This window comes from Saccopteryx leptura, chromosome 12 (assembly GCF_036850995.1).
Source record: "Saccopteryx leptura isolate mSacLep1 chromosome 12, mSacLep1_pri_phased_curated, whole genome shotgun sequence".
In the NCBI taxonomy this organism is placed as follows: domain Eukaryota; kingdom Metazoa; phylum Chordata; class Mammalia; order Chiroptera; family Emballonuridae; genus Saccopteryx; species Saccopteryx leptura.
The window spans coordinates 48,728,514-48,753,898 of NC_089514.1; the positions used below are offsets into that span (position 1 = coordinate 48,728,514).

A 25,385-nucleotide genomic window follows, 5' to 3' on the forward strand; every position below is an offset into this window, starting at 1 on the left:
CCGGGAGCTGAGGATGGCTACATAGCCTCTGCCTCAGGCACTAGAATGGCTCTGGTTGCAACAGAGCAATGCCCCAGATGGGCAGAGCATCGCCCCCTGGTGGGTATGCCAAGTGGATCCCGGTCGGGCGCATGCAGGAGTCTGTCTGACTGCCTCCTTGTTTCCAACTTCAGAAAAATACAAAAAAAAAGTACTTTAACAAATATGTCATATTTCTTATCTTATTAATGTACCTTTTAAGCTAAAAAAGGAAGAAACCAAAATACGGAATTATGTGATTTTTCCCCCACACAGATCTATTTTAGATAGAAACATATGATAGGTATTTGTAAAAGTGTTCATTAATTATGGGAGCAGTTACACACACAGTTTTTTTGTAAAAATTAATGCCACTGTAAAGAAGCCTAATTACATGGTTAGCCTATACACACTGGATGTCTGAAATATACCTGGAAGAGGAACCACAGGGGACTGAGTATATCAGATTTATAACTCTCACTTGAGTTATCCCTCTTGACTTCCAGACCCATATAGATTTATCTATTTAATAGATACCTTTACTTGATTGTGCTGCAAACATTACAAATTTAAATATCCCATATTATTATTATTCCTTTCATTTCTTCCCCAACCTAAACTTTGTCCTCTATTTCACATAGTGATAAATAAAATAATCCCTATACCCAATCTGCCCTTAATCATTTCTCTCCCTTGACAACCACATGCAGTCAGCCACCAGTTCTGTAATTTTGTTTCCTAATGTCTCTCAAATCTTCCAAACTTGTAATTTCTGCCTTAATTCACAATTTCATCAAGTATTTGTATAGTATTAACAATTTTCTAATTAGCCTACCTACCTCAGTCATCCTCATAAAATCTTTGTTTTACAGTGTACCCAGGATGATCTTTGACAAAAACAAAAACAAAAAAACTCTGACATTATTTTCACATTCCTAGAACCTATCAACATCTTCCTATTGACTTAAAAATCAAACTGCTTAAGGGATGACATATGTGGTTATTTTCTAGCTCTATTTCCACATGCCAAATGCATTTATATGCTTCAACCACTATGAACAACATATAGAAATATTTAGATTCCAATTCTATCATTCTTTTATCCTCTCCTCTTTACTAAACCATGCATGCTTTCCTGGGCTACGGATGCTGTGCTAAGTAAGAATTCAGTGAAGAGCAAAAGCAGACATGTTCTTTGTTTTCATATTACTTAGAATTCAGGTACTAATTTAAAACAGACACAGATAAAAATAGAAGGCTTTGTTCTCCTGTAAACTAATTTGTGATCTTAGAAACTAAATTACCTTCTTGAGTTCTCATTTTATTCTCTTCTAAAAACTCAAAATAATAATAATAATATCTAGTTAATAGGATTTCCTTTTAGATTAAAAGCAATACCAGAAGCAGTGAAAAATATAGAAATATGAGATCCATTCTATCAGCAATAGGGCTAAAACTAAATTTTGTGGCAAAAGATCTCAAAGAAAGGAGCTAAAAAAGATTGAAATATTGAGTTGATATAATGGAAAAAATATAATGGTGAAACTAATAAAAGCATAAAGTTTAGGGATGAATTGGCAGCAAGATACATTTAGAAAATTATTTTGAGGTATCCCAAAGTGTAATCAGGTCATTGATAAATAACAGAAATTTATGAATATGGATCAGAAATTGGGCAAAAAAAAGCATGTTAAAACCATTCTTCTAGAAGTGATAGTTACTAGGTCCAAAGGCAAACCTTGGTGAGTGAAACACTTACCAATAAAGAAAAGAAGCAGCTTCAGTGAAGTGGGGAGTGAAGTCTATAGAAAACAAGAAGGTATTGCAGTATAACAGGAGTTCAGAAAGAAAAGAAATTCAAAGTTATTGAGGTCTGAGTTTTGTGAATTGAGGGTTTTCAGGGCTGTGTGAGAGAATTTTTTAGTAAAGAGAAGAGTATAAAAGTTAAATCATATTTAACTGAAGAGAAGAATGCAGAGGATAATAAAATAGAAAAGTGAGCTTGACTACTGTGAGAAGTATTTCAATATAAAACCATTTAAAAAGATACCCATGTAAGGTGAAGTCTATCTAGGGCTTTATGAAGTGAAAGCTTTTTAGCTAATGGAGACGCATGTGCGAAGAGAAAAGATCCAGGAGAGAAGAATTTTGAAAATGGCAAAGATTCAGGACATGGAAACAACCAAAAAGCCCATCAATAAATGACTGGATAAAGAAGATGTGGCACATATACACTATGGAATACTACTCAGCCATAAGAAATGATGACATCGGATCATTTACAGCAAAATGGTGGGATCTTGATAACATTACACGGAGTGAAATAAGTAAATCAGAAAAAACCAGGAACTGCATTATTCCATACGTAGGTGGGACATAAAAGTAAGTCTAAGAGACATTGATAAGAGTGTGGTGGTTACAGGGGGAGGGGGGAGAGGGAGAGGGAAAGGGGGAGGGGGAGGGGCACAAAGATAACTAGATAGAAGGTGACAGAGGACAATCTGACTTTGGGTGATGGGTATGCAACATAATTGAACGACAAGATAACCTGGACATGTTATCTTTGAATATATGTATCCTGATTTATTGATGTCACCTCATTAAAAAAATAAAATTATAATAAAAAAAAAGAAAATGGCAAAGAGACAAAATAATTCACAAAATGAAATTCATAAGATATGGAAGTTGACTACATTTATAGCACAAAGGCAGAAATTCCATGAAAATGGAATACACCACTTAAAAATGGTTGAAGTATATAACTGATGACTCCCTTGTACATGGCTAGTCATCTAGGCTGAGGAGGGAGAGAGGACATTCTGGATGAAGTGAAGCTGGGCAGACCCAGCTGCCTTTTGGAGTATTTTAATGAAAAACTGGGAATCAGTAAAATAATTATTGGCCCAGCTACAGTTAAAATGAGGAATCTGTCAGCCAGGAAACGGAAAATGATCTAGCATTTTATTATACAACACCTGGAAATGAAGGGAATTAGGAGTATACATGGGAGAGGCATAAGATCAGCACTAAGGCTTGGAAATATGTTCAATAACATTGTTTGGAGGAAATCACTGGGAGTAGTGTCTTAGAACAATGGTCAATGAAGAGCCCTGAGGGATTATGCAGGGTTGATGTTATGATGTCAATTAAGGTAGAAGATTAAGAGGACAGAGTATTTCAGGTTTTTCAGAAGAACATAGCTAACTAACATGGCTGACTCTGATTGAAGGGAAATATAATCAAGGAACTAATTCACAAAGTGTGGAAGAGTATGAGAGATAATAAATACAAATAATGGTCAGAGAGTGACGTTTCCAGATATCTTAAAAGAGGAATACTTCTAAATAACAAATTTATCCTATTTGAATATAAAACAGTGAGGCTGGAATTAAATCCATAACTTCTGCTTTGTTAGCATCGGGATCTAATCAATAGAATGATTATTTTCATATCTTGATGAGTCTCACACTGTTTCATCTTGAATCCTACTTCTTTGGGTTCAAATTCAATTTGATGTATGTACACATCAATATTTTGAGGAAACAAGTAAGAAGATGAATTCTGAATTTGATTCTAAAATTGTAACTAGAGGCTTACTTTATTTTATGTAGAACGTGGAGTCTCTAAATAGAGATTTCACTCCTCTCCTCTCCTGTCCTCACAGTGTGGAGGGTAAAAAAATTTTATTAACTCCTCATGTTGTTTATGTAAGTGTTTTAAAAGTATTGTTCTTGAATTAATAATTCTTAGTTTGAATGAAAAAGTAAATATAAAAATGTTTTGTGCTATTACTAGATAAAGAGGTTCTGTTAAATTATAGTTAACAAGAGTCATTCTCAGCAAGACACAATATTTAATCTCATTAACAAATACTATCATTTGGCTAAATGATATGGAATACTTTAATAAATGGTTTGCATCTTTTATGTGAAAGAATTGTGAGTCTATGTTTAAGATATCCTGATTATTTGAGATAAATTAGTCTAAAACAAACAACCAAATATATGCAAAACATTTGTCTAAGTGCTTTTTGCCCTTTGGGAACAATGGACATAATAGAAAGCTATTAGATGGTGCCATCTGTCATTCTTTACAAATAAATGCAAACTTGTAAATATTCAATTTTGCCTCTGGAACTTTCAAATTGTTATGGTACAAACAGTCCATTGTACTTTGAAGATAATTTGAAACTCTCCAAGCTTTTCTGCATGTTTTCTCTCCACTTTACTAAAAAGCAATGTTAAACATTTGCTTTGAAAATATTTGTGCATGCACAAAATCGATATCTTTAGTGACATAAAATAAAATAAAAAATGTATAATTTGAAACAAAAATGTATTATTTTTAAAGGAAAGAAAAATGGCTTTAGTTTGGATAAAAAATTTTAAACATTATTCAGAAATATTTTCTATGTGATGTTCACAAGATTCTTCTCTTATCACTGGTGATCAGAAATAACTTTGATTTGTTAATGACATTTTTCTAGGGGATTTATTTATCTGATCACACCCCTGGACAGGTATTGACTTTATTGGTCTAATGCCAAGCCAAAATAGAATCTCTTACATGTGATGAATGTATACTCTATCCAGTGACCCAAAACACCCACTGTTTTCTGCTTTCTTCCTCACTCCATATCTGGTAACATTTTAAAAAATAAAGATAAATACCTATTTTATAACAGAGTAAAAAACAAAATCTTTGACTTAACCTGCTGCATCTTGTATCCCTTTTCCTCTGAAGTTATACATAAAAGGAAGACACAAGGTAGGAAAATTGTATTTATTTATGAACATTCAATTTATTTCAGTTTTGGGAGTCTAATACACAAAAATAAACCACATTCATCTGGGTTTTTACAGTTTACAAAATACTTTTGACACTCATCATTTTGCTGAGTTTATGTGGCTAGTGCCAAGTTCACTCAGAGAAAAAGTGAAAAAGCATAACACTGGACAAAAGTATTAATAAGTCCATTTTTACCCCAAATTGCTTAAAAACACATTTTACTATACTAGTTTTAAATTGTATTTTCTCCACTCTGCCAGCTAGATAAACCTATTTTTAGTTAACTCTGCTGTGTAAACTTTATGTTACCAATTATTTTAGGACAAGCTCTTAGATATTGTTAGAATCATTATAATTCTGTCATACTAAAATTTAGCACACTTTCCAAAATATAGATTTTTGAGTAAGTGAAACCATTCAGAAAGTTTGAAAAATTGATTAACTCAGTAAATATAAGCACATTTAAAGTAGATTTTTTAATCTTTAGACTCCATCTAAGTTTGTTTCTAAAATCCAGATATGTAATTGGAATACTATTCAAACCAATAAAACTTAGCTTGCACTGTTAAAAACTATAGTGTGATGTTTACAATATCGCACAGAGAATAATAATGAATTAAAGGTTTTAGGCCTGAAGGAAATAAACAGCAATGATGAACAGTCTATGATAGTGCTAGAAATCATTGACTAACGGCTAATTAGTATATCATAACTGAGAACTGTAATGTGGCAGTATTTCAAATATGAAGGGTATGAAGGGAAAAATCTCTTTTTTTTCCTGTGTCTCCCATGAAGCTCTGAATATAATGAGCTCATGTGATGGGAATTTGCAAAAATACAGAAGAAAGTAATGTGGGAAAATAGATAAATTTTAACTGAAATTTAAAATAAAAAATAAAAAGAGAGAGACAGGAGAAATGGAAACATGAGCCACACTGACTCCACTATTGAATGACAGATGTCTCTTGTGAATAGAACTAAAGTTCAATCAAACATTTGTAAATTAAGACTTAAAAAACCTCACTTAGACTTCTACAGAAGAGAACATCTTATTCATTAGAATTTGTTTTTTTATTAAAATGTGCTCTTTCTGGGGTATCTTTACAGGCTTTTTAAAGCACGTGACATTATTGTCTTAATAGCAGTTATCAAATGAGGCATATATGAATCATCTCTAGTGTTTTCAAGAAGTATGCTTTTTGCTAAAGAAACAGATCTGGAGTCTCTTCTTTAATTTTACTAAATGTCCAAAGGGTTTGATAAAAAAAAAAATCTATCTGCAAAGTGACTCTTAATTTATAAAGTAGCACTTTGATAGCTCTTCAGATTCAGGGAAATCTTGTGTCTAGTAATACCGAAGTGTACATCTACTTCACAGTACACGTTAAATTTGGAAAGTTGTGCTCTGTGTTTAAGCACCTAGAAATTCATTGGCTAATAAGAGAATCAATATAAAGAATAAATTATGTCAAAAATGATTTTTTTAAATATCTACTTTTTATAGAGTTGGACAGTCTCAGGATCTAATTGCTAGAAACACTTAATTGTTTAGTACCATCTGACACACTGATTGATAAACTTAAAAACTTGTTCAGGCCATACTAATGAATGAAAATCATTGTTTCAATGACAGGAAAAATTAAATAGATTTCACTGGTGAGAAGACTTGAGTGTAGGGGGATAGAAAGGTTTAGTTTAGTTCCACTAAACACTTTTATGATGTCTTAATGAGATTAAATTGAATATTTGAATTCAATAAAATTAGAGAATTTGAGTTTAATTACAAATATGAGAATTAAAGCAGAGTTGTTACATGACTCTTTCATTTTGAGCTTTGACAATTTAATCACATAAAAAATTCAAATGTAGTCCGAAGGAAAACCTTAGTCAAGTGTTTAGAATATCATTGAAACAGGAAAAGCTTAAGAGAATTTGATTCATTTTGTATAAATAAAATGTGACTGAGAAGTTCAGGGCACATGTTGTTGGAACCAAATAAATTTAAGCATATTGTATGGTATACACTGGATATGAATTCATAAAATTGTGATTGTCTTAGAAAAGTAAGAGATGTGATGGCAATTCTCTTTTGATTTTAATGATTCTTTTATATACTGCTCACAAAAATTAGGGGATATTTCAAAACAAATAGGAAGTGATAAAATATCCCCTAATTTTTGTGATAAGAATTAGGGGATATTTCAAAATAAATATGAAGCAATAAAATATCCACTAATTTTTGGGAGCAGTGTGTATGTGGTACCAAAAGTTCCCTTATTCTGATCTAACCCACCACTTTAATAAAAAAATAATTAGTATATTGAAAATATGTCTATTCAAACAGGGATTCTCAATGTACTTTATCACTATTTTTATACCACTATTCTCAGTACAAGAGGTCACAGAATGCATTTGTAAGAATGGTTGGCTTTCCCTCTCACCTTTTATTTGCTTTTTCTATGTCCACATTGCTTTCACTCTTGATCAAAGCCTCACAGAATACTTTGGAGTGTTAGGGAAAGCATATTTGCTGGTTTCATAAGAACTGACCCCAACATCTTTTAAGTCACCAACCTTAAGTGGTTACTTGTAAATGCTGCGGGCAAGTGAGCAGCACAGGGTGGGCAAAAGTAGGTTTACCGTCATGAGTATGCAAAAAGTTTATTCTTGTATTATTATTTATTTTTGGATTATATATTTTTCTATACAAACAACTGTATACCTACTTTTGCCTGCCCCTGTATGTGGGATGTAAAACTGAAACTCATAGACGCCGACACAGTGTGGTGGTTACCAGAGGGAGGAGGGTGGGGTAGTAAAAGGTAAAGGGGCAAATATACTGGGATGGAAGATGGTCTGACTTTGGGTGGGGGCACACCATGCAATGTACAGATTATGTATCATAGAAATGAATGTGAAACCTGTATGATCCTATTAACCAGTGGTACCCCAGTAAACTTAGTGAAAAAAGGACATTTAGTTGCGTGAAATTTCACTATTCTGAAATGAAGTCCTTTTGTGTGTAACTAGGAACAGGAGGAACATACAACTGTGCTTAAATCAAGGCTCTTGCTTTGTATTCTTTTCACAGGTCTTTATTTTTATTTCAAAAGAGTATTTCTCTTCCAGTGACTGCAACATGTAAAAATTATTTTATGCTTAGAAAAATGTTTGACATTTGATTATTTTCTATCAAATCATAAAAAATTTACTGAGTTTACAGTTGTGGTAAAATATTGTGTTGAGTTTTGAGAGAATGAAAAGACAGAAAGACATAATTCCTTACCTGAATGAATATATAAATATCCTAAAAGGATTTAAATATTTTTCAAGCATACAGACAATATCACAGGTAGTATTCAGGAGCCTGAATAATATTATTAATATAATTTAAAGTACTTTATTACTCTTTCAATAACTCAGACTAATTGGTTTTAACAACACAAGTAATTAAATAACATTAACTTGAATATCAAACAACATATTTCTGTTCAAACAAAACAACATGCATCTTTATAACTTGTAATTAAAGAATTGTTTTCAATATTAAAAAGCTGACATTAAGAAATGATTAGGATGCAATAAAATAATAAATGTGCATGAGTTTTCTCTTAATAACAGTAAAGTGTATTATTGACAGAGAAATTGAGTCATCTAATAAATTTGTCTCTCTACTTAACAAAATACATGTAATAAAATACTAAATAAAAATTATTAAATATTATAAAGCCTACATAAATTCTATTTGTTTACAAACACATTTTCATACTAAATATCCCATGTAGTAATACACTTAAAGTTTGAGAAAATAAATACGACACAATTGAAGAAAATGTCAGGGGTTGGGAAACAAAAGAAAATAAAATATTACCTAATAACAGCAACTTTACAGTTCTTGCATCTCGTTCAGCATCTTCCTGAAGCTTTTTCTCCAGTTCTTTTGATCTTTTGGCTGACTCCTTACTCTCTGAACTAATTCCACTTCCCATCACGTCAGTTTACTTGCTCAAACTTTCTCAGGTGTGGAGCACAGCTCTAGTTTGAGTGTAGGATGCAAAAGCAATCCTCTGCTAAAGCACCCAACAGCCCATTCCATTATTCTCTGAGATTCTGCTTTGACTAAGGAGATGCTTTCCAAGCTGTCACCTGATCAAAGGGTGTGTCATCTGATCAAATTAAATGGCCATTTCTAGTACATCTTTAAAAACCTGGTCATCATCCTTAAACAATGGCATATGATAATGTAGACAGTTGTGAAACTATATACTAAAGATAATATGCAATGGGTAGTTCGTATTGAATGTTTCACACTAATAGGCAATCTTTACTATGTATTCTAAGTTCCACTAACTAAACAAGTTTGTATCATATCTTTAAATATTTGAGTCTTCAAAGTCTTCATAATTACGATTACTATCAGAACATTTACATTGAATCATCCAAATTTATAGTCTCAGTGCGATTAGATTATGACAACATTATTGAGAATCTCAGTATCTGTCAGTTAACTAGAAAACAACTTAAAAAAATAGAAACAGATGTAATTCTTTTATATATTGTATTGTCACATAGAATTCAATGTACAGTGCTCTTAAATTATTGATGTTAGCCCCACAGGATGCATCTCTATAAACTGAGCTTTTACTGTTCATGAAAAAGTCAATCCATCAACTTTAATTGAGGATCCACTTGGTACAGACACTGAACTGTGTTCAATTTAGGAAGAGCATTAACTCTTTGGGGCCATTAAGCAACAGCTGCTGTTCTGGAAGGACTTTTATTGATTTGGTACCAAGGGAATAAAAAGGAATGTTCTTTGAAGCAGTAGGTAATTTGGTTCTTCCTGAAAAGTAAGAACAGTAAATACATTCAAATACGTTCCATGCCTTTCAACTACCACGACAGATATGTCCTTCGGGAGCTCTGCAAGCTTGGGGACAGAGGTTATTATGTTGGACAGTTTTTGTTTGGTTGATTATATAAAACACAAAGTTCTTGATAGGTAGTCAGTCAACATTTTTGTTAGAAAGAGTTGGCTCCTTGTGACAGCAGGCAAATCTTTCAAAGTACATTTTGGGAATCTGTGATGTGCTTGACCAGAAGATGCTAGAATACATATAGTCAGCCCATCAACATATCAGCGCAGTTCTTCTTGTGGGGTCACGTGCAAAGTTTGAACAGGTGGGTTTTTGCATATTCATACAAGAAGAAAATAAGCTGCCAAATTAAATACATATTCCTGCTTTGTTTATTTTTTTCACAAAAATAATATTAAACTTCAAATACATAAGCATAGCCAAAACTTTCTGGATTTGATCCCTCCAAAAGCCATGTTGTGACAGTACAAAGCTGTGGCAACGTAGGTATGCAAGCGTTTGTGCAAATCGTGTAGTGTACTTTCACAATGCAGAGAGCATGTCTCAAAGGAAAAAATTGCACTGACTAGTTTATTTATGCTCACCCATGAAAAGAGTTCATTCTGATAGCAACATAAGAGAACACAAACATTAAAATAAATCTTTTTGTCCATTGCTCTCATATCAAAATTGAATATACATAGTTCCCTGAATATACAGGATTCCTGAATGTTCCACAGCAATTATGAACTGACTGGATACTTTCTACAATTGGTATTCAAGTAAATATAGTCCATGGCTTTCTGGTGGGTGTATTCCTTGACTTTGAAAGGATATGCAATATACTAAGAGTTTCTAAGAGGGTTACTGACTAAAACTGACCAACTTTTTCAGGAGTAGAAGTATACATTTTCTTCATTGTATAAAATTATGAACTTCTACTTTTTTGGTGTAACCCAGAATGTTTAATCATCAATTTTATGAGATTATGATGTGATTTTTTTTCTTCAGTGACTAAGAATTCTTGACATAAAATCCAAGATGCATCTATATTTAGGGGAGGAGATTGGGGTAAACCAGGGAGGAGAGAAAGGTCCCTTTCTCAACTCTCTCCCGTGGGTGCCTGGAACACGGCTTCACCAATAAACTGGAGCTGTTAGTACATGTTGTTTCCCATATAATTATAGCTCTTTGGACTATAAACTAATGAAAAAATAATAAGTTTCACTAAAGTAGTGACAATATCTTATTAGCATGGCTGTTCTCCACATTATTTGTCACAGTGCTAGCTATAGTAAATGGTAAAAATGTATTTCTTGAAAGGAACTGATAGAGGTCTAGAGTCTTTCTTGTTGTGTTATGCTGAGGTGCCAGTATTGTTAGGGTTTCTTCTCAGTCATAGATGGTGTCTCTCAATACTCTAGAAATTTAGAGTGATTCAAAAATTCAATGAAAAAATTCAATGTTAGTCTAAAATAATGTCAATATATATAATCAGAACTGTTAGCTCAACAGTTAAACTTATTTTTAATCAGCCTTAAAAATAACACCAGCCTTTTCCCTTTCTATTCTTTAATCTTGTTCCATAATGAGGGAAAATGACAGAAGATGACAAGAGGAAAATTAGATGGTTTTTATTCAGGGAAAAATGTAGCCATCAATTATGTTTGTTCTTGAAGGCAAGCAATTATCCCAGACACTATAATGTTGGAGTTCCATAAATTGGCCAGCTAACAGAGATAGATTGCCCTATGCACACAACACACACACACACACACACAACACACACACACACGCGCGCGCACACACACACGCACACATGCATGCGCACGCACACACACGCACGCGCACACACATGCGCACACACACACACTCATACAAGCATGCACAACCCATGCAATGACAGAAAGCAGGAGACATTGTGTCAGAGCACCATGATATTTCAGAATAATTATTGAGAATGATTTCTAAAAACCATGATAGTTTTTGTTTTGTTTTGTTTTGTATCACAGCATCACACTATTGGGAATATCCACCTTTGGCATGAGACTGTGCAAGAAAGAAAAAATTGACTTAAAGTAAAATACGGAGAATTAGCCCTCAGCTCTAAAGATCACTGGAAAAACCACAAGCCTGCATGGCATGAGTAATTTTTCTTCTATTTTGGCTCAGGGTTTCTATGAAATCTTCAGAAGGACACATTAGCCTTTGAAAACTTTGAGGAATCACTATTTTAAATTCATAATTCAATGCCTAGATTACAATAACATGAGATTATTTCCCACTTGCTTTTAATAGTAAGATTTCGACCTATGCTTTTGCAGATGTCTCTTTTGTCAGTATTACTTGGGCTTCTGCAGTCGTCAGCAGATTTGCCCTGAGCATGTGACACGTGGCTGATTACAGTAAGTGGCTCCAAAGGCTCGATTTCCTTCTGGAAATGATCAATACAGGCTATCTGATTTATTTTTATTTTGTTTTCATTTCTTATGGGAGTTGTTGACTTCAAGCTTTGGGTCCCTGGGTGGTGTAAGTCCTGGTTGCCTTAGCAATAACCTTTATCCTTGCATATTCCCATGAAATTCTAGGCCAACCCTCTTTCTTTGCTAATGGTTCTCAAATGTGCACTTCTGGGAGCTCTGTGCATGGTATTTCCTCCAGATAGTTCATGTCTTTGGGGACTTCTGAGAGAAGTCTTTTGATCTTGAAGAAAGAGAGCAAACAAATCTTGCCATTTCAAATTAGCACAATCAGATAATGTAATAAGTTTATAATACCAGCATTAAGGAGCTGTTATGTCTTAAGAGGTAATACAAATATGTATTTTTTACTCATCAGAGTTGATTTCTACCTTACTTGTGCCACGTACTCTTTTTTTATGGACTAGATATAATTATATATAGTGATTTTTGGAAATAAAAGATGTTATAAGCCTGAGAAAGATGAATCATAATTATTCTCCATTATCCTCTCCTTGTCCCAAACTCTGTCTTTTTCAAGACTTTTTTATATGTCTCTTTAATACAATATTTCCAGTACATTTTCCTATAATCTCTTTATCAGTGATTTCAGTTCTGAGTTTTACAACCACCTCCTACTTAGGTTTCTTGATTTTAGTCTCTGCCCTATGCCAGTCTAGCCTGTATATGCCTGGTTAAATTCTCTAAAACCCAAGTTTTATTATTATACTTGTTGAAAAAAACAAAGAGCTCCTTATTCCTCACTGCCCTCTATCTCAGTGCTGCCGCCGCATGCTCAGTGATCTAGTTAGTAAAACTCCACAATACAGATATATTTCCCATTGCTTCGTCTGACACAGTGTTTTATTGACTCATATATATATATATATATATATATATATATATATATATATATATATATTCTCCATTGTGCTTCACATCTACTACCACCGTTCAGTGATTCTTTACTTTCCAGACTCCCCAAAGGAATCTTCTCCCAGTGAATCTGCCCTTCTCCTTCCTCATTAACTAGTCAGGATGACTTCAGCAACCATATTCTTTGGTTTTTCTCTACTTTATACTGGCCCTAAATTCAGAGTACATAGAAGAAAATACTGTTTTTTAAAAAAAATAAGTAGTGAATAGTGATTGATCAATAAATATAGGATGTTTGACAGCTCTTTGCTCCATCTTAGAAATTCATGATTTTGCTTCCCAAATGATTGCAAGTGTGAAATATTATCTCTAGAATTGCAGCCAGTCAATTAATTAATTCAACAATTAATATATTCTAAAATTGTTATGTACCAGGCAATGGAAGATATAGCCGTAAATAATGTAGTTAGATACCTTCTCACGTAGGATTGAAATTCTGTTGTGTATGTATGTACGTAGGGGGTTCACACAGACAATAAACATGATCAACGTTTAAAGTACATAGAATTTATATGTTAAGGAAAAAAAACAGAATTGGCATAAAGAGTATGGGGGTGGTAGACAGGATGAGAGATTAGAATTTCATATAATATGTCCAGGGAAGACCAAACTAAAGAAGTCATTGTTTTAAACCAAGTTCCCTGAAACTGAGTTTAAGATTAAAATAAAAATGTATGCAAAAAGTACTTTGGAACAGTCCATATAAATGAGCACAGGAAGCAATACTGCTAGAAGGAGAAATTGGATTGCAATGCAGTTGCAACAGAGAACTCAGCCAATCCTGTGAGATCCAAACCTGAGATATTTCTTCACGTATACACTGAAATGAAGAACTGGAGCAGTATATCCCCCTCAGGGATCAGAACAGCTAGGGACTTGATGGGGCAAGATCAGAAGTTTCCATTTGATATGATTCACTAGACTAACTCACTGTACAAGTCACAAAAGTCACTTACGGAGATTCTGCCAACAGCCTTGTATACTCATTCTAATTATAAACCCAGGGACCTGGGAAATGACTTCTGGCTGGGTCTGTGAATCCACTAGGCACACTGTAACTTTGTTATGGTCCATGATACCATTTATCACCTGGTAATCATATGTCTCTACTCTAATATGAGGGCCATGATGCTATTGCTGGTCCCCAAGGATTAAGGTCCACTCAGATCTTATACAATATTTTTAGTAAATATGCACTTTATACATTTGTCTTAGTGCTAAAGATTTATTCTTCATGAAGAAATTTCAATAATTGCATAATGGCTCAAGGAATAGCTTAGGTCTAGAAGTAGGACAGGGTCCATGATATTTTTTGACACTATTCTCCTAATGATTACCCTCAACTTCCCCAGTTGTTTAAATTGAGCAGTATTCATATTGTCTGCTCATTTGTTTTGGCATAGGAGCACTGTTTGTTGACTATTTCCATAGGTCTCTGCACATCATGCTCTCCTGGCTGCCGCTCTTATCGTTTCTATCATTACAACATGACACCTACTTTTTCCTCATAACTAAATGCTGGCATCTGGTCTCTAATATTTTGGGATCTTATTTCCATTGCTTTGAGGAAGGCTAGGTCTATAATTGCATTTTCTTTCACCAACTCCTGCCTATAAAGAACTGTCTCAATAATGCTGAAATCTCCTTTCTCTACTGCATTTCTTATTATTTTAACCCTTTGAGTAGTATGAATATTCATGTACATCCTCTTGCCTCCTGACCATCCAGAGTACAATCGTACATGTGTAAGGCAACATTAAAAACAGGCAAATTTATGTTCTTCTTGTTTCCATAAACTGGTTATCAAACAAACATGATTTTAAGGTAATAAAACTGTAACTGGAATTAATTTCATTAAAAAAAAAAACAACTTACTTCCGGGGGTCAGTGAGCATGAAAAACTCACTATTCAAAGGGTTAGTACATGGAAAACTATGTGGTCACTTTGTAAAGGACACGATTTCTCAGTCAACTTCTCTAAGCCTTTTTTTGCCTTTATCTACCATTTGCCATGGAACAATTCTAGAGCCAAGCTTCCAAGAGCCACCCTAGAAATAACTCACAGAATATTGGCACGCCGAATCATAGGAAAGGGCTTTCCTAAGATTCCTTTTATTCAACTTTATATTCCACCTTTCTTTCATCTAGCATCATTGGAATCCAATCATTATCTACATACACACTCTTCCAACTCCTGCAAGTACATGCTGGTTAGTTTCTGTTGCTTTTTTAGTATATGGGCTCTTTTGGCAACAGGTCCAGGAATTCCTGGGCAGATTATGTAATAATAGATTATTGTTACTGACCAGGTCTCCAGGAACAGTGGGTGTGGATTCACACTAGGTTGAATGCTATCTTATAAAACAAAGGCCTTTGCATTGTCTTCACACAAGAGGGAGTGCAAACGACCACTTTTGCCAGCCCAGAGGGTCCAAGTGGAATCTAAGGATTCAAGAGTTTTTGAGGCATCAACCCAGAATCACACTATTCTGTCTCTGGGTCCCACTTCTTTTCAATGAGGACCTTGACTTTGATGTAGCAGTCTCACCAAAGCTAAAAATTCTATCTTCTGCAGAACTCAGCTAACCTTATCAGTAAGTCCTGTGTGTGATCGTTACCTTTCCATCTCGTCTCCACTGCAGGAGAGGAGAGTCCCTTTTCATGCAGCACAGGAGATCTTCTGGCTTTTACACTTTGCATTAAGCTGGTAATTAATCATTCTTGATGTTTCATTGTCTTTCTTCAGTGAATTGATAGCTCTCAGAATATTCACTTCAGTGACATTGAGGCAAAGAGATGAGGATTGGAAACCACAGACAACTGGAGAAAGACCAATCTGAGCAAAGGGAATGCTCTGTGCAAAGGCAGCGAGGCAGGTACCTGCCAATTGGATTGAAGACTGTAAGGAAACCAGGGTGACTGGGCTGGAGTGAGTGCAGGCACAGCAATAGAAGAAGAAGAAAGCAGAGTTAGTGGGTTGTTCAAATCACTGAGGGCCTCCTAGTTTAGCTCAGAACTTGGGCTTTACTCTGTGGGAGACTGTAAAACATTGCAGGATTTGAGCAGTGGAGTGAATTGATATAACTAACATGCTATCAAGAGAATTCTGAATATTATAATAAAAACTTAATAGAAATTTTTTTTGCAATAATCCAGGTAAAAGGCAACATAATTTAGGCTAGATTATTGCCATGGAAACAAAAAGTCAGATTTTTGGATACATCAAACAGGTAGAAGTCGCATAGTCTGGGAGATACAGGGTTTAAGAGAAAGAGAGAAGCATGAGTAATTGTAAGAATAAAGTGATATATATACCAGGTTGGGGCAAAAGTAGGTTTATAGCTGCTTATATGAGAAATAATACAATAATTAATAAATAGCAAGAAAAGAATAAACTCCGTTTATTCTTTAAAATTGGGTTTACCTATGCACAGCTGTACACCTGATCTTGACAATGCTGTGCTGAGATAGGAAAGGCGGGGAACAGGAGCATTTGGAGGAGAAAGATCAGTAACTCAATTTTGAATATTTTATTTTGACATAATTATTAGACAGCCAAATTAAGTGTTCAAGCAGGCCACCCATATGGGAATCTAGAGGTCAGAGTTCTAAGTAAAATATATTATGGGAGTCATCTGGAGATGGTGGCATTTAAAGTTACAAACACAGATGACATAATTAGAAAATGTGTAAAGATAGACAAGAGTTTCAGGCACCATGTCCAAGGTCACAGAAATAAGTGTGAGAAGATGTAATGTGTAAGGCCACAGGGGAGAAGGGCTTTAAGAGAAGAAAGTGATTCACTCTAGCAAATGCTACTGCTTGGAGAAGTAAAAATATACTAGGATTTAATCATTGAATTCAGTCGGGCCTATGTTTAACACTTTTGGTATATGTAGCACATACTACACATCTGGACATTTGTTACAAATCAAGCTAACAAACTATTTTTAAAAAGTTCTTCCCTTTTATTTAAAAACAGCTGCTTTTTGGTGAGCCTTCTGGAACAGAGATCAGTGTACCAGTGGTGTAATCTACTCGTGAGGCTGTCAGACCCAGAAACAGGCCAGTGCAGATTCTGAAGTGGACTCAAGTGATTTTAGCAGGAAAGTATGAGGTTCCTGGAATGGAGTCTAGACGACGAGCAGAGGTCCCGGCGAGCGTTTCCCTGACCTCGATGCCTTCCTCCGCGGTAGACTACGAGCAGAGGTCCAGGCGGGCGTTTCCCTGACCTCGATGCCTTCCTCCGCGGAAGGAGCCAGCCAGTGAAAGCTAGAGCAGAAAGTTCTAAGTTTTGGGGACCAGGGAAGGGTCCCTTTTTGACTGAATCTAGAAGTGGCACATAACTTAGATATATTGACCTTGATAATAGTGATCTTAAGGCAGTGTTGAGTGAAAAAATATGGAGGAGGTGGGCAGAGAGAACAGACTGAAACAAACATTGCTTTCAAATTTCTTTCCTGTAAAGAAAAAAGAGGACTGGTATGGTAACTGGTAGGAAGAGTTGACCAAAAGAGAATGCTTTTAAATATATTTGATAATGCATAATGGAGAAGGAACTTGATTGTTGAAGTGATATCAAGATGAGTAGGTGAGTAGGAATGAGGCGCAGAGCAAGTTGGATGGTTGTTTTCTATTAGAAGACCAGACAGTTCATCTACAGTAACAAAACAAAACAAAAAAATAGATATAGATTTAGATAGCCGTTAAGTGTGATGGTTTAAATGTCTTCTGATTGCTTCTATTTTCTCACTGAAATAGGAAGCAAGAGTAAAAGTGTGTGATGGAGACATGAGAAGAAAAGGGAAAGAACGAAATTGTTACCCACTTCATTACCAGCTCCTACGCAAATAATCCTTTATCATCAGTCATATAACCCCGTCTATCCAACTCTACTGAGGATGTCTCAACAGACGTTTATGTTCTCCAAATGCCCACATCCTTTCCCCTAGGGGTTGCCTTTGAGTTCCTTTCGAATGTGGAGCCTGCTAACCACTCATCCCCTGAAGCCTCTCTCTCACAGGACTTTCAGGCCCTGTTACCATCCTTCTCTGCCTTCCCCTTGTCTTACTTCTTCACTGAATTCTTCCCGTTACTTGTTTCTACAGCAGGATCTTATGTGTTTCCATCATCTCGTTTCCTCTTTAGGGTCCAACTCTTACAGGATGAAGCCCAAATGTTTCCCTCCAGCGAGACTCCCCTCAGTTTGTGGCTAAACGTTTGAAATTAACATGTTAAAACGGACTTTATGACCCTGGGTGGCAGTGTAGTGATCTTCCTCTCTCACACTTGCAATCCCAGTCATTTCTGACTCTTCCTTCTTCCTGCATTAATATAGGTTACATAGCACACAGTTCTCTCGTTCTCTTTCTGTGTCCCTAATTACCGGGCAGTCTCCTAAAGAATTTCACTTCCTTTTTCTTTCAGTGACACTCTTATTCAATCTAACATCATAGGGATAGGAGATTGATCTTCTCAAGGAACAAATGGCAATGTCCCTTATAAAAAGTTCTTGATTAAAGTTAAAAACAAACTTTTAAGACCACACTAGTTGATCTTAATCCACCTTGTTCCTGAATCTTGCATTTCTTTCCTGTATTTATTCTAAATCCCAGCCAAAGTGAATCACTTACTATTTTCCACACATTTTGTCAGCCATCATGCCATCAGCCATTTCCACACATTTTTGTCCTCATTAACCTTGTGCTCTGCTTGTTGCCACAACGCCTTTTCTCAACTCAAAAAATGTATTAATGCACAATTCAGGTATCACTGCATCTACTACTATCAATTCCTCCCAAACCTTGAAGACTATTTATCTATTCTCTGAAAAAAAACATAAAATTTTACTGGGACCATTTCTATAATACTAAGTGAACTTACTGCAATTTATTTAAATTATTTATATATTTGGTTTATTAACCATACTAAGTGACAAGCTGCAGGCTTTGGAGACAGAGAAATCTGGAAAAGAAAATAGCTTCTGTTACTTGTACTTTAGTCAGAACACAATAAAATCTTCTGCAATGATGATGTTCTGCACCTGCATGGTCGATACAGTATCCACTAGCTACATGTGGCTTCTTCACACTTGAAGGGTGGCTACTGTAACTAAGGAACTAAATTTTCAATTTTATTTAATTGTAATTATTTAGCATTTAAATGTAAGTAGCTACAAGGAGCTAGTGACTTTTAGATATGCTATCGATTGCCTGGGTGATCATCATCCGGAAACTCCTCCATTTCATCACAGGCAAAGCTTTGCTGTGAAGGCTGCTGCAAGAGTCAGGGCTGCCCACCATGGCCGGACCTCACTCTGCACCGACTATGGCCTTTCTGTGCCTCGTGCTGCCTGCTCCTCTGCCTTAATCGTCACACAATCTGAAACACAGCAAAGCCTAAAAGTGATCACAAAGCCATCACTCTCCTGACACTAATTTGTGTTCCAGTATTTTCACTTTTTTTTTGTCATAGTTTTTATTTTCTGTTCATCTATGGATCAGGTACATTACAACCTGCTTGATGATAGCAGGAAGAAAAATTAATCTGTTTTCATAATTATGCATCTTTCTCTCTTTTTATGGTGTTTGCTAAAGAATAATTTCATTTCTCCATTAAGTTATTTTTTCCCTAGCAAATCCTTAAGTGCCTATTTAATTCTATTTACATTTACCAAAATTATGAACAATGGTCATACAAGAAGATGACACTCTTGATGAATACAGAATATATTTAAGTCAATAATACAAGTGCACAGAAAAGAGAACTGTGGCTCAGAAGGATTATGGCCGATGTGAAATGAATTTTATACACACACATCTGAACACAAACAAGATTTGAGAAATTCAAAGGGGAGAATATATTCTTTTATATATAAGAAATTATATATGAAGAAGTTAGGGTTTCAGTTAGACTTCAGGTTATAGATAAAATCTCAAATAGAAAAAGAGGCATTCAGAACACAGAATAAAAAGCTAAAAGATCATGACATTTGTAGGCAGACGTACCAGGCAGCCACGCCATTCTCTTTGTGGTTGTGTCATCTTGTACAAATTTCTTAATACTTAAAGACATTTTTCCCCTGTAAAATGAGAGACTTAGAAAGTTTGTTTGAAGATTAGAAATCATGCCTGTAAAACTCCTAGCATAGTGCCTAGAGGATCATGGGAAATCATCACAGGGAGCTTTTATGACTTTTCCAGATGAAGGAAACTGCGTGTGTGAGAACCAGACACAGGAATTTCCACGTATACTGGTAAGTTCAAGAGACAGTGTGTGACTTACCATGAATAGATACATTTGTCTTAAGGACTGTGTGTATTTGGGAGCAGTGAGAGTACAGTTAGAAAAACAGATTGAAATGATTGTGAAGGGCATTGTATTCCAAGGTAAGGAGTTTATTGTAAAGGTGGAAGGGAACCAACAAATATTTCTGAGTAAGGGAGTAGCCAAGTAGAAGCAGTGTTTTAAGAATAGAAAAACCAACAGGGACTTGCTGACTGGCTTAGAAGAAAAGGGAATAGAAATAGCAAACCAAATCAGGAGTCTTTCACATCCTTAAAACAGAAAGCAAAGATGAGTACTAGGGTGACAATTGTGGGAAATAAATTTTAAAATGATACACAAATACAAGCAATAATACCTAGGAATAGACTCTTAATGAAAAGAGGAAATGGAATGAATATTTGGAGTAGTAAAAGGAGCATATTTTTGGAGTCAGAGAGTCTTGGGCTCAAATCCTGCCTGTACTCTTTTTGTGAGTTGAATCATATACCCAATCTTTCTGAACCTCAGTTATCTCGTCTGTAAAATAAAGGTGATGCCAGGGAATTTACTGTGTAAATATAATATGATGAAATAGTAAATCATTTTTTTATTTTGAATAGGGATAATATTATAAATAACAGGAGCTGGGAAGAAGAAAAACCCACTTGAAATAGAAATAATAAGACTAACGTTTTGTTTAATGTGATACAAGAGCAGGATCTTCTTGAGGCAACATATAATAGGCATTTGAAAATTCATGATTGGGACACAAGAGAAAGACCATTCTTTTATTTTGAAAATAGAACATACTTTAGAATTTTGGAGAATAACTCCAGGCCTGGGATGATACATAATTGTGAGGTTTATAAATATAATCACTTCATCCCTGTGTTCAAATCATGAAGAAATCTTAATCGTGGTGATAGTTTTCCTTGCCTGACACTCTCAACTCTCTCTCAATCTCCAAATATGGCTAAATATATTTTCCTAAGCTCTGTTCAGACACTGCCACTGAATTTGGGGTCTTGAAATGCTTACCTCTTTGCTATATGGCTCCAATGTACCCCTTTAGTCTCAAATCTTATCACACTTCCGTCAGTTCTGTGCTGTTCAAGGCAAAATCTTCCAGGATTCTTCAATGGTCTCAAAACAAACCCTTTTTTTCTCTCTGTGACCTGAAGTTATTTCTATATGAATCATCATAATGAATCCCATACACATCCAAGAAATCAGGGTTATGTTCATTTTAAAGTTTAAAATATGTACTATGTAAATTAGGAAATTTTTTTTAGATAAGCACAGATTAGCAGTCAGGGTATAGGATTTATATTATGCTATGTGTTGATTCAATGTGGGTCAGTTGCAAAATAAGTAAGATTCAAGTTGTCCTTCCTCTTTTTTAGCTTTAGAAAATAATGCAGACCCAAATATTTCTTATTATAAGCAGGAACAAACCATTGGCAGAAAGTAGAAAAGACTTTACTATCCACCATAGTGTTTGCCTAGAAAGGACAGCAACATTACTGAATAATCACCAGCTTAATTTTATGTGGCCTGACACCAATCCATTTAAAGAGAATAATGCTGAAAAGTGAGTGAAATCATTATTTTTCACCATCCTACACCTTTTGAGAGTTTATTCTTTTATCTCTTGATAATATTCTTCCTTAAAAGCTCAGAGGCATCTCAGATTTTTCTATTTTCAAATGGTCACTTTCCCCAAACCCTCCCACTAAACAGGGCCTCATAATTCAGACCTGTTCTACCCTCTAAAGAGCAATCTATCAAAGCTTTTTAGTGAACAATATAGAGGAATGGAAAATCACACGCATCTCACTGAACTTATTTCTTCTTCCAAAAAGAAGATATTAAAATCTACCTACTGTCACAAATTAATGAACTAACACACGAGAGAATGTTACAACAGTGCCTTGCATGTGGCAGTCTAAAAAAAAGATAGATATACTTCCTGATCCTGTTCTAAAAAGAGATGTTCTGATTGCACTCACCTAGTTACCAGTGATAATTACATCTCCAGCACAATTCTTATCCTGTGGGTGGCCTAATGGACATGTTTACAAGGATTTTCCAAAGATATCCTATTGTAGAGGCTGTGCCTAGCCACCCACACCTCCTGTGAAACTGAAGGACTTACTGCCTACATACTAGAATGTCCTGCCTGGTCTCTCCAGACACGTGTCCTCAGCCGCACATGTCAACCTCACCCAAGGTCACACCTCTCAAGGAGGCAAGTCTGTGTGCAATGACTGGTGCTTCAAATCAGGACAGATCTGAAGGTCCATCCCAGTCAGAGCTCCCTGAGGTGCTGGCTGAGATTTCATTACTGCTCTGGCGCCCAGCCTCTCCCTCTGTCTAATTCTGCTACTTTCACTTTTCCACAGGTGTTGGTCCTAGGAGCACTCTCTGATAAGCTTCCTTCCCAATAGTCTGTTTTAGAGTTGGCTTCCCAGGGAACCACACTAAATAACATGTCCCAGTCAAAGCAGCGTGCCACCAGCACCACCACGATCACACCCTCCAGCAAACCTGTAACTCCCATCCATTCTTCTGTGCTGAGCAGCGCGGTTTGACTCAATCACCCAAGGCATCCTCATCATTCACTCTCACTTCATTCCCACCTTTGTAGAAACACTCAGTCTATTTATTTTCTAAGTAGACTTTATTTTTTAGATTAGTTTTAGGTTTACCGTGAAATAAGAAAATGTTATAAAAATTCTTCATATGCTCTTGTCCCTACACAGGCATAGCCTCCTCACAAGAATGGTACATTTGCTACAGTTGATGAACCTGTATTGACACATCATTGCTCAACATTCATAGATTATATTAGGGTTCCCTCTTGGTATTGTATGTTCCACGGATTTGGAAAAACATAGGTAACCTTTTCTTATTGCCTTCTTTCAATTAGCAACATGTATTTAAATTTCCTTCTTGAATTGTTATGGCTTGAGAGCTCCTTTCTTTCTATCACTGAATAATAAATACTCCATTTTCTAGATTCACCATAGTTTATATTTTAGTCACCCACTGAAGGCTATTCTGGTTGCTTTCTGATTTCGGCAACTACAAATAAAGCTGCTATAAACATCTATGTGCAGGTATTTCTGTGGACGTAAGTTTTGAACTTTTGGTAAGACCAGTGAGTGTAATTTCTAAATTATATTGTAAGAATATGTTTGGTTTTGTAAGAAGATGATAAATGTCTTGCAAAATGGTGGTATCATTTTGCATTCCCACTAGCAATGGATGAGAGGTCTTGTTGCTCCACCTCCTCGCTGGCATTTGGTGGTGTCAGTATTTTGAATTTTCACCAGTCTTATAGGTGTATCGGGATATATCTTTGTTTTAACTTTTATTTCCATAGACATGATGTAGAGCATCTTTCATATGGTTGTCATCTGTATATCTTCTTGTAAGAAATAAGTTATCAAATTCATCTGAGTTATCAAATTTGTGGGCATAGAACTTCTCATTTTAATGTGCAAGGGTTCTGGGATGATGTCCTCTCTTTCATTTCTAACATTAGTAATTTGTGTCTACTCTCTCTTTTTGTTAAATTAACCTATCAAGAAGACTATTGATTTTATTGATCTATTCAGAGAACCAGCCCTTGGTTTCATTGATTTTCTCTATTGATGTCCTGGTATACAGATTACTGCTGTAATCTTTATTATTTATTTTCTACTTATTTTGAAATTAATTTGCTCATCTTTTTCTAGTTTTCTAAGATGAAAACTTAAATGATTGATTTTTGATATTTCTTTTCTAATACACGGTGACAAAAGTAGGTTTATAATTGTAATACAAATAAATAATACAGTAATTAATAAATAATAATACAAACATAAACTGTTTCATGTGCTCACAACTGTAAACTTACATTGGCCCATCTTTGTATATTTATTCAATGTTATAAATTATCCTTTAAGCACTACATTTGCTGGATCCTGCAAATTGTGTTACTGTGTTTTCATTTCTTTTGTTCAAATATTTTAAAATTTTACTTGAAATTTCTTCTTTGATCCATATTATTTAAAAGTATGCTGTTTAACCTCTAAGTATTGGGAGAGATTTCCAACTACTTTTACATTATTTAGTTCTAGTTATATCCATTATGATCTGAGAGCAGAAATTATGTGATTTCTACATTTTAAATTTGTGAGGGTGTGTTTGAGGGCTCAGGGTGTGCTCTGTTTTGGTGAATGTTCCATGCAAGCACAAGAAGGTTGTGTATTCTGCTACTGCTAGACGAAGTCGTCTATTAATGTCTGTTATATCAAGTTGAGTGATGGTATTGTTAGGTCAACTATGTCCTAGTTGACTTTTTGCCTACTGGATCTATCCATTTCTGATAGAGGGGTGTAAAGTCTCTGACTATGATACTAAATTAATCTCTTTGTCCTTACAATTTCAATTTCTATCAATTTTTGCCTCATTTTATTCATAGACACATACACCTCGAGGATTGTTAAGCTTTCTTGGAGAATTTACCCCTTTATCATTATGTAATGTCACTCTTTATTCTTATTTCTCTTTCAATTTTAAAGGATAATTTATTAGAGTTCAAAATTTTAGGTTGGTGTTTTATTTCTCTCAACACTTTAAATTTTTCTCTCCATTCTCTTCTTGCTTACATGGTTTCTAAGGAGGAGACATGAAATTCTTTTCTTCGCTCCTCTAGTAAATAAAGTGTTTCCTCGCAACCCTTGACTTTTTTACAGGACTGATTCTTTGTCTTTGGTTTTCTATAATTTACATATAATATGCCTAGATAGCATTTGTACTTTTTGTTTATTTGTTTGGTTTGCATTTTTACTGCCTGGTGTTCTCTGAACTGTCTGAAGTGAGGGTTGGGGACTAGGTGAAAGGTGAAGGGATTAAGAAGAAGAAAAGAAACACATACACATGGACAACAGTGTGTTATACCCTGTGCACTTGCCTCACCTTGCTTGCATATTCTAGTCTGCTTTTTTTTCCTCTTCAGTTTTTAGAGATTTCTATTAAGATATCCTCAAGCTCAGATTTTTTTAAGCTGTGTCCA

General features: G+C 35.1%; 1 protein-coding gene across 1 annotated transcript in view; it reads right to left on the minus strand.

The window, feature by feature from the left end:
* Positions 1-8,795, minus strand: part of GNAT3 (G protein subunit alpha transducin 3) — a 54,020-nt gene extending 45,225 nt beyond the window's left edge. Inside the window, exon 1 of the mRNA XM_066354273.1 lies at positions 8,678-8,795. Within this exon, the coding sequence (XP_066210370.1) occupies positions 8,678-8,795 (118 nt within the window). The remainder of the gene's footprint in view (positions 1-8,677) is intronic.
* Between the last annotated feature and the right edge of the window lie 16,590 nt (positions 8,796-25,385).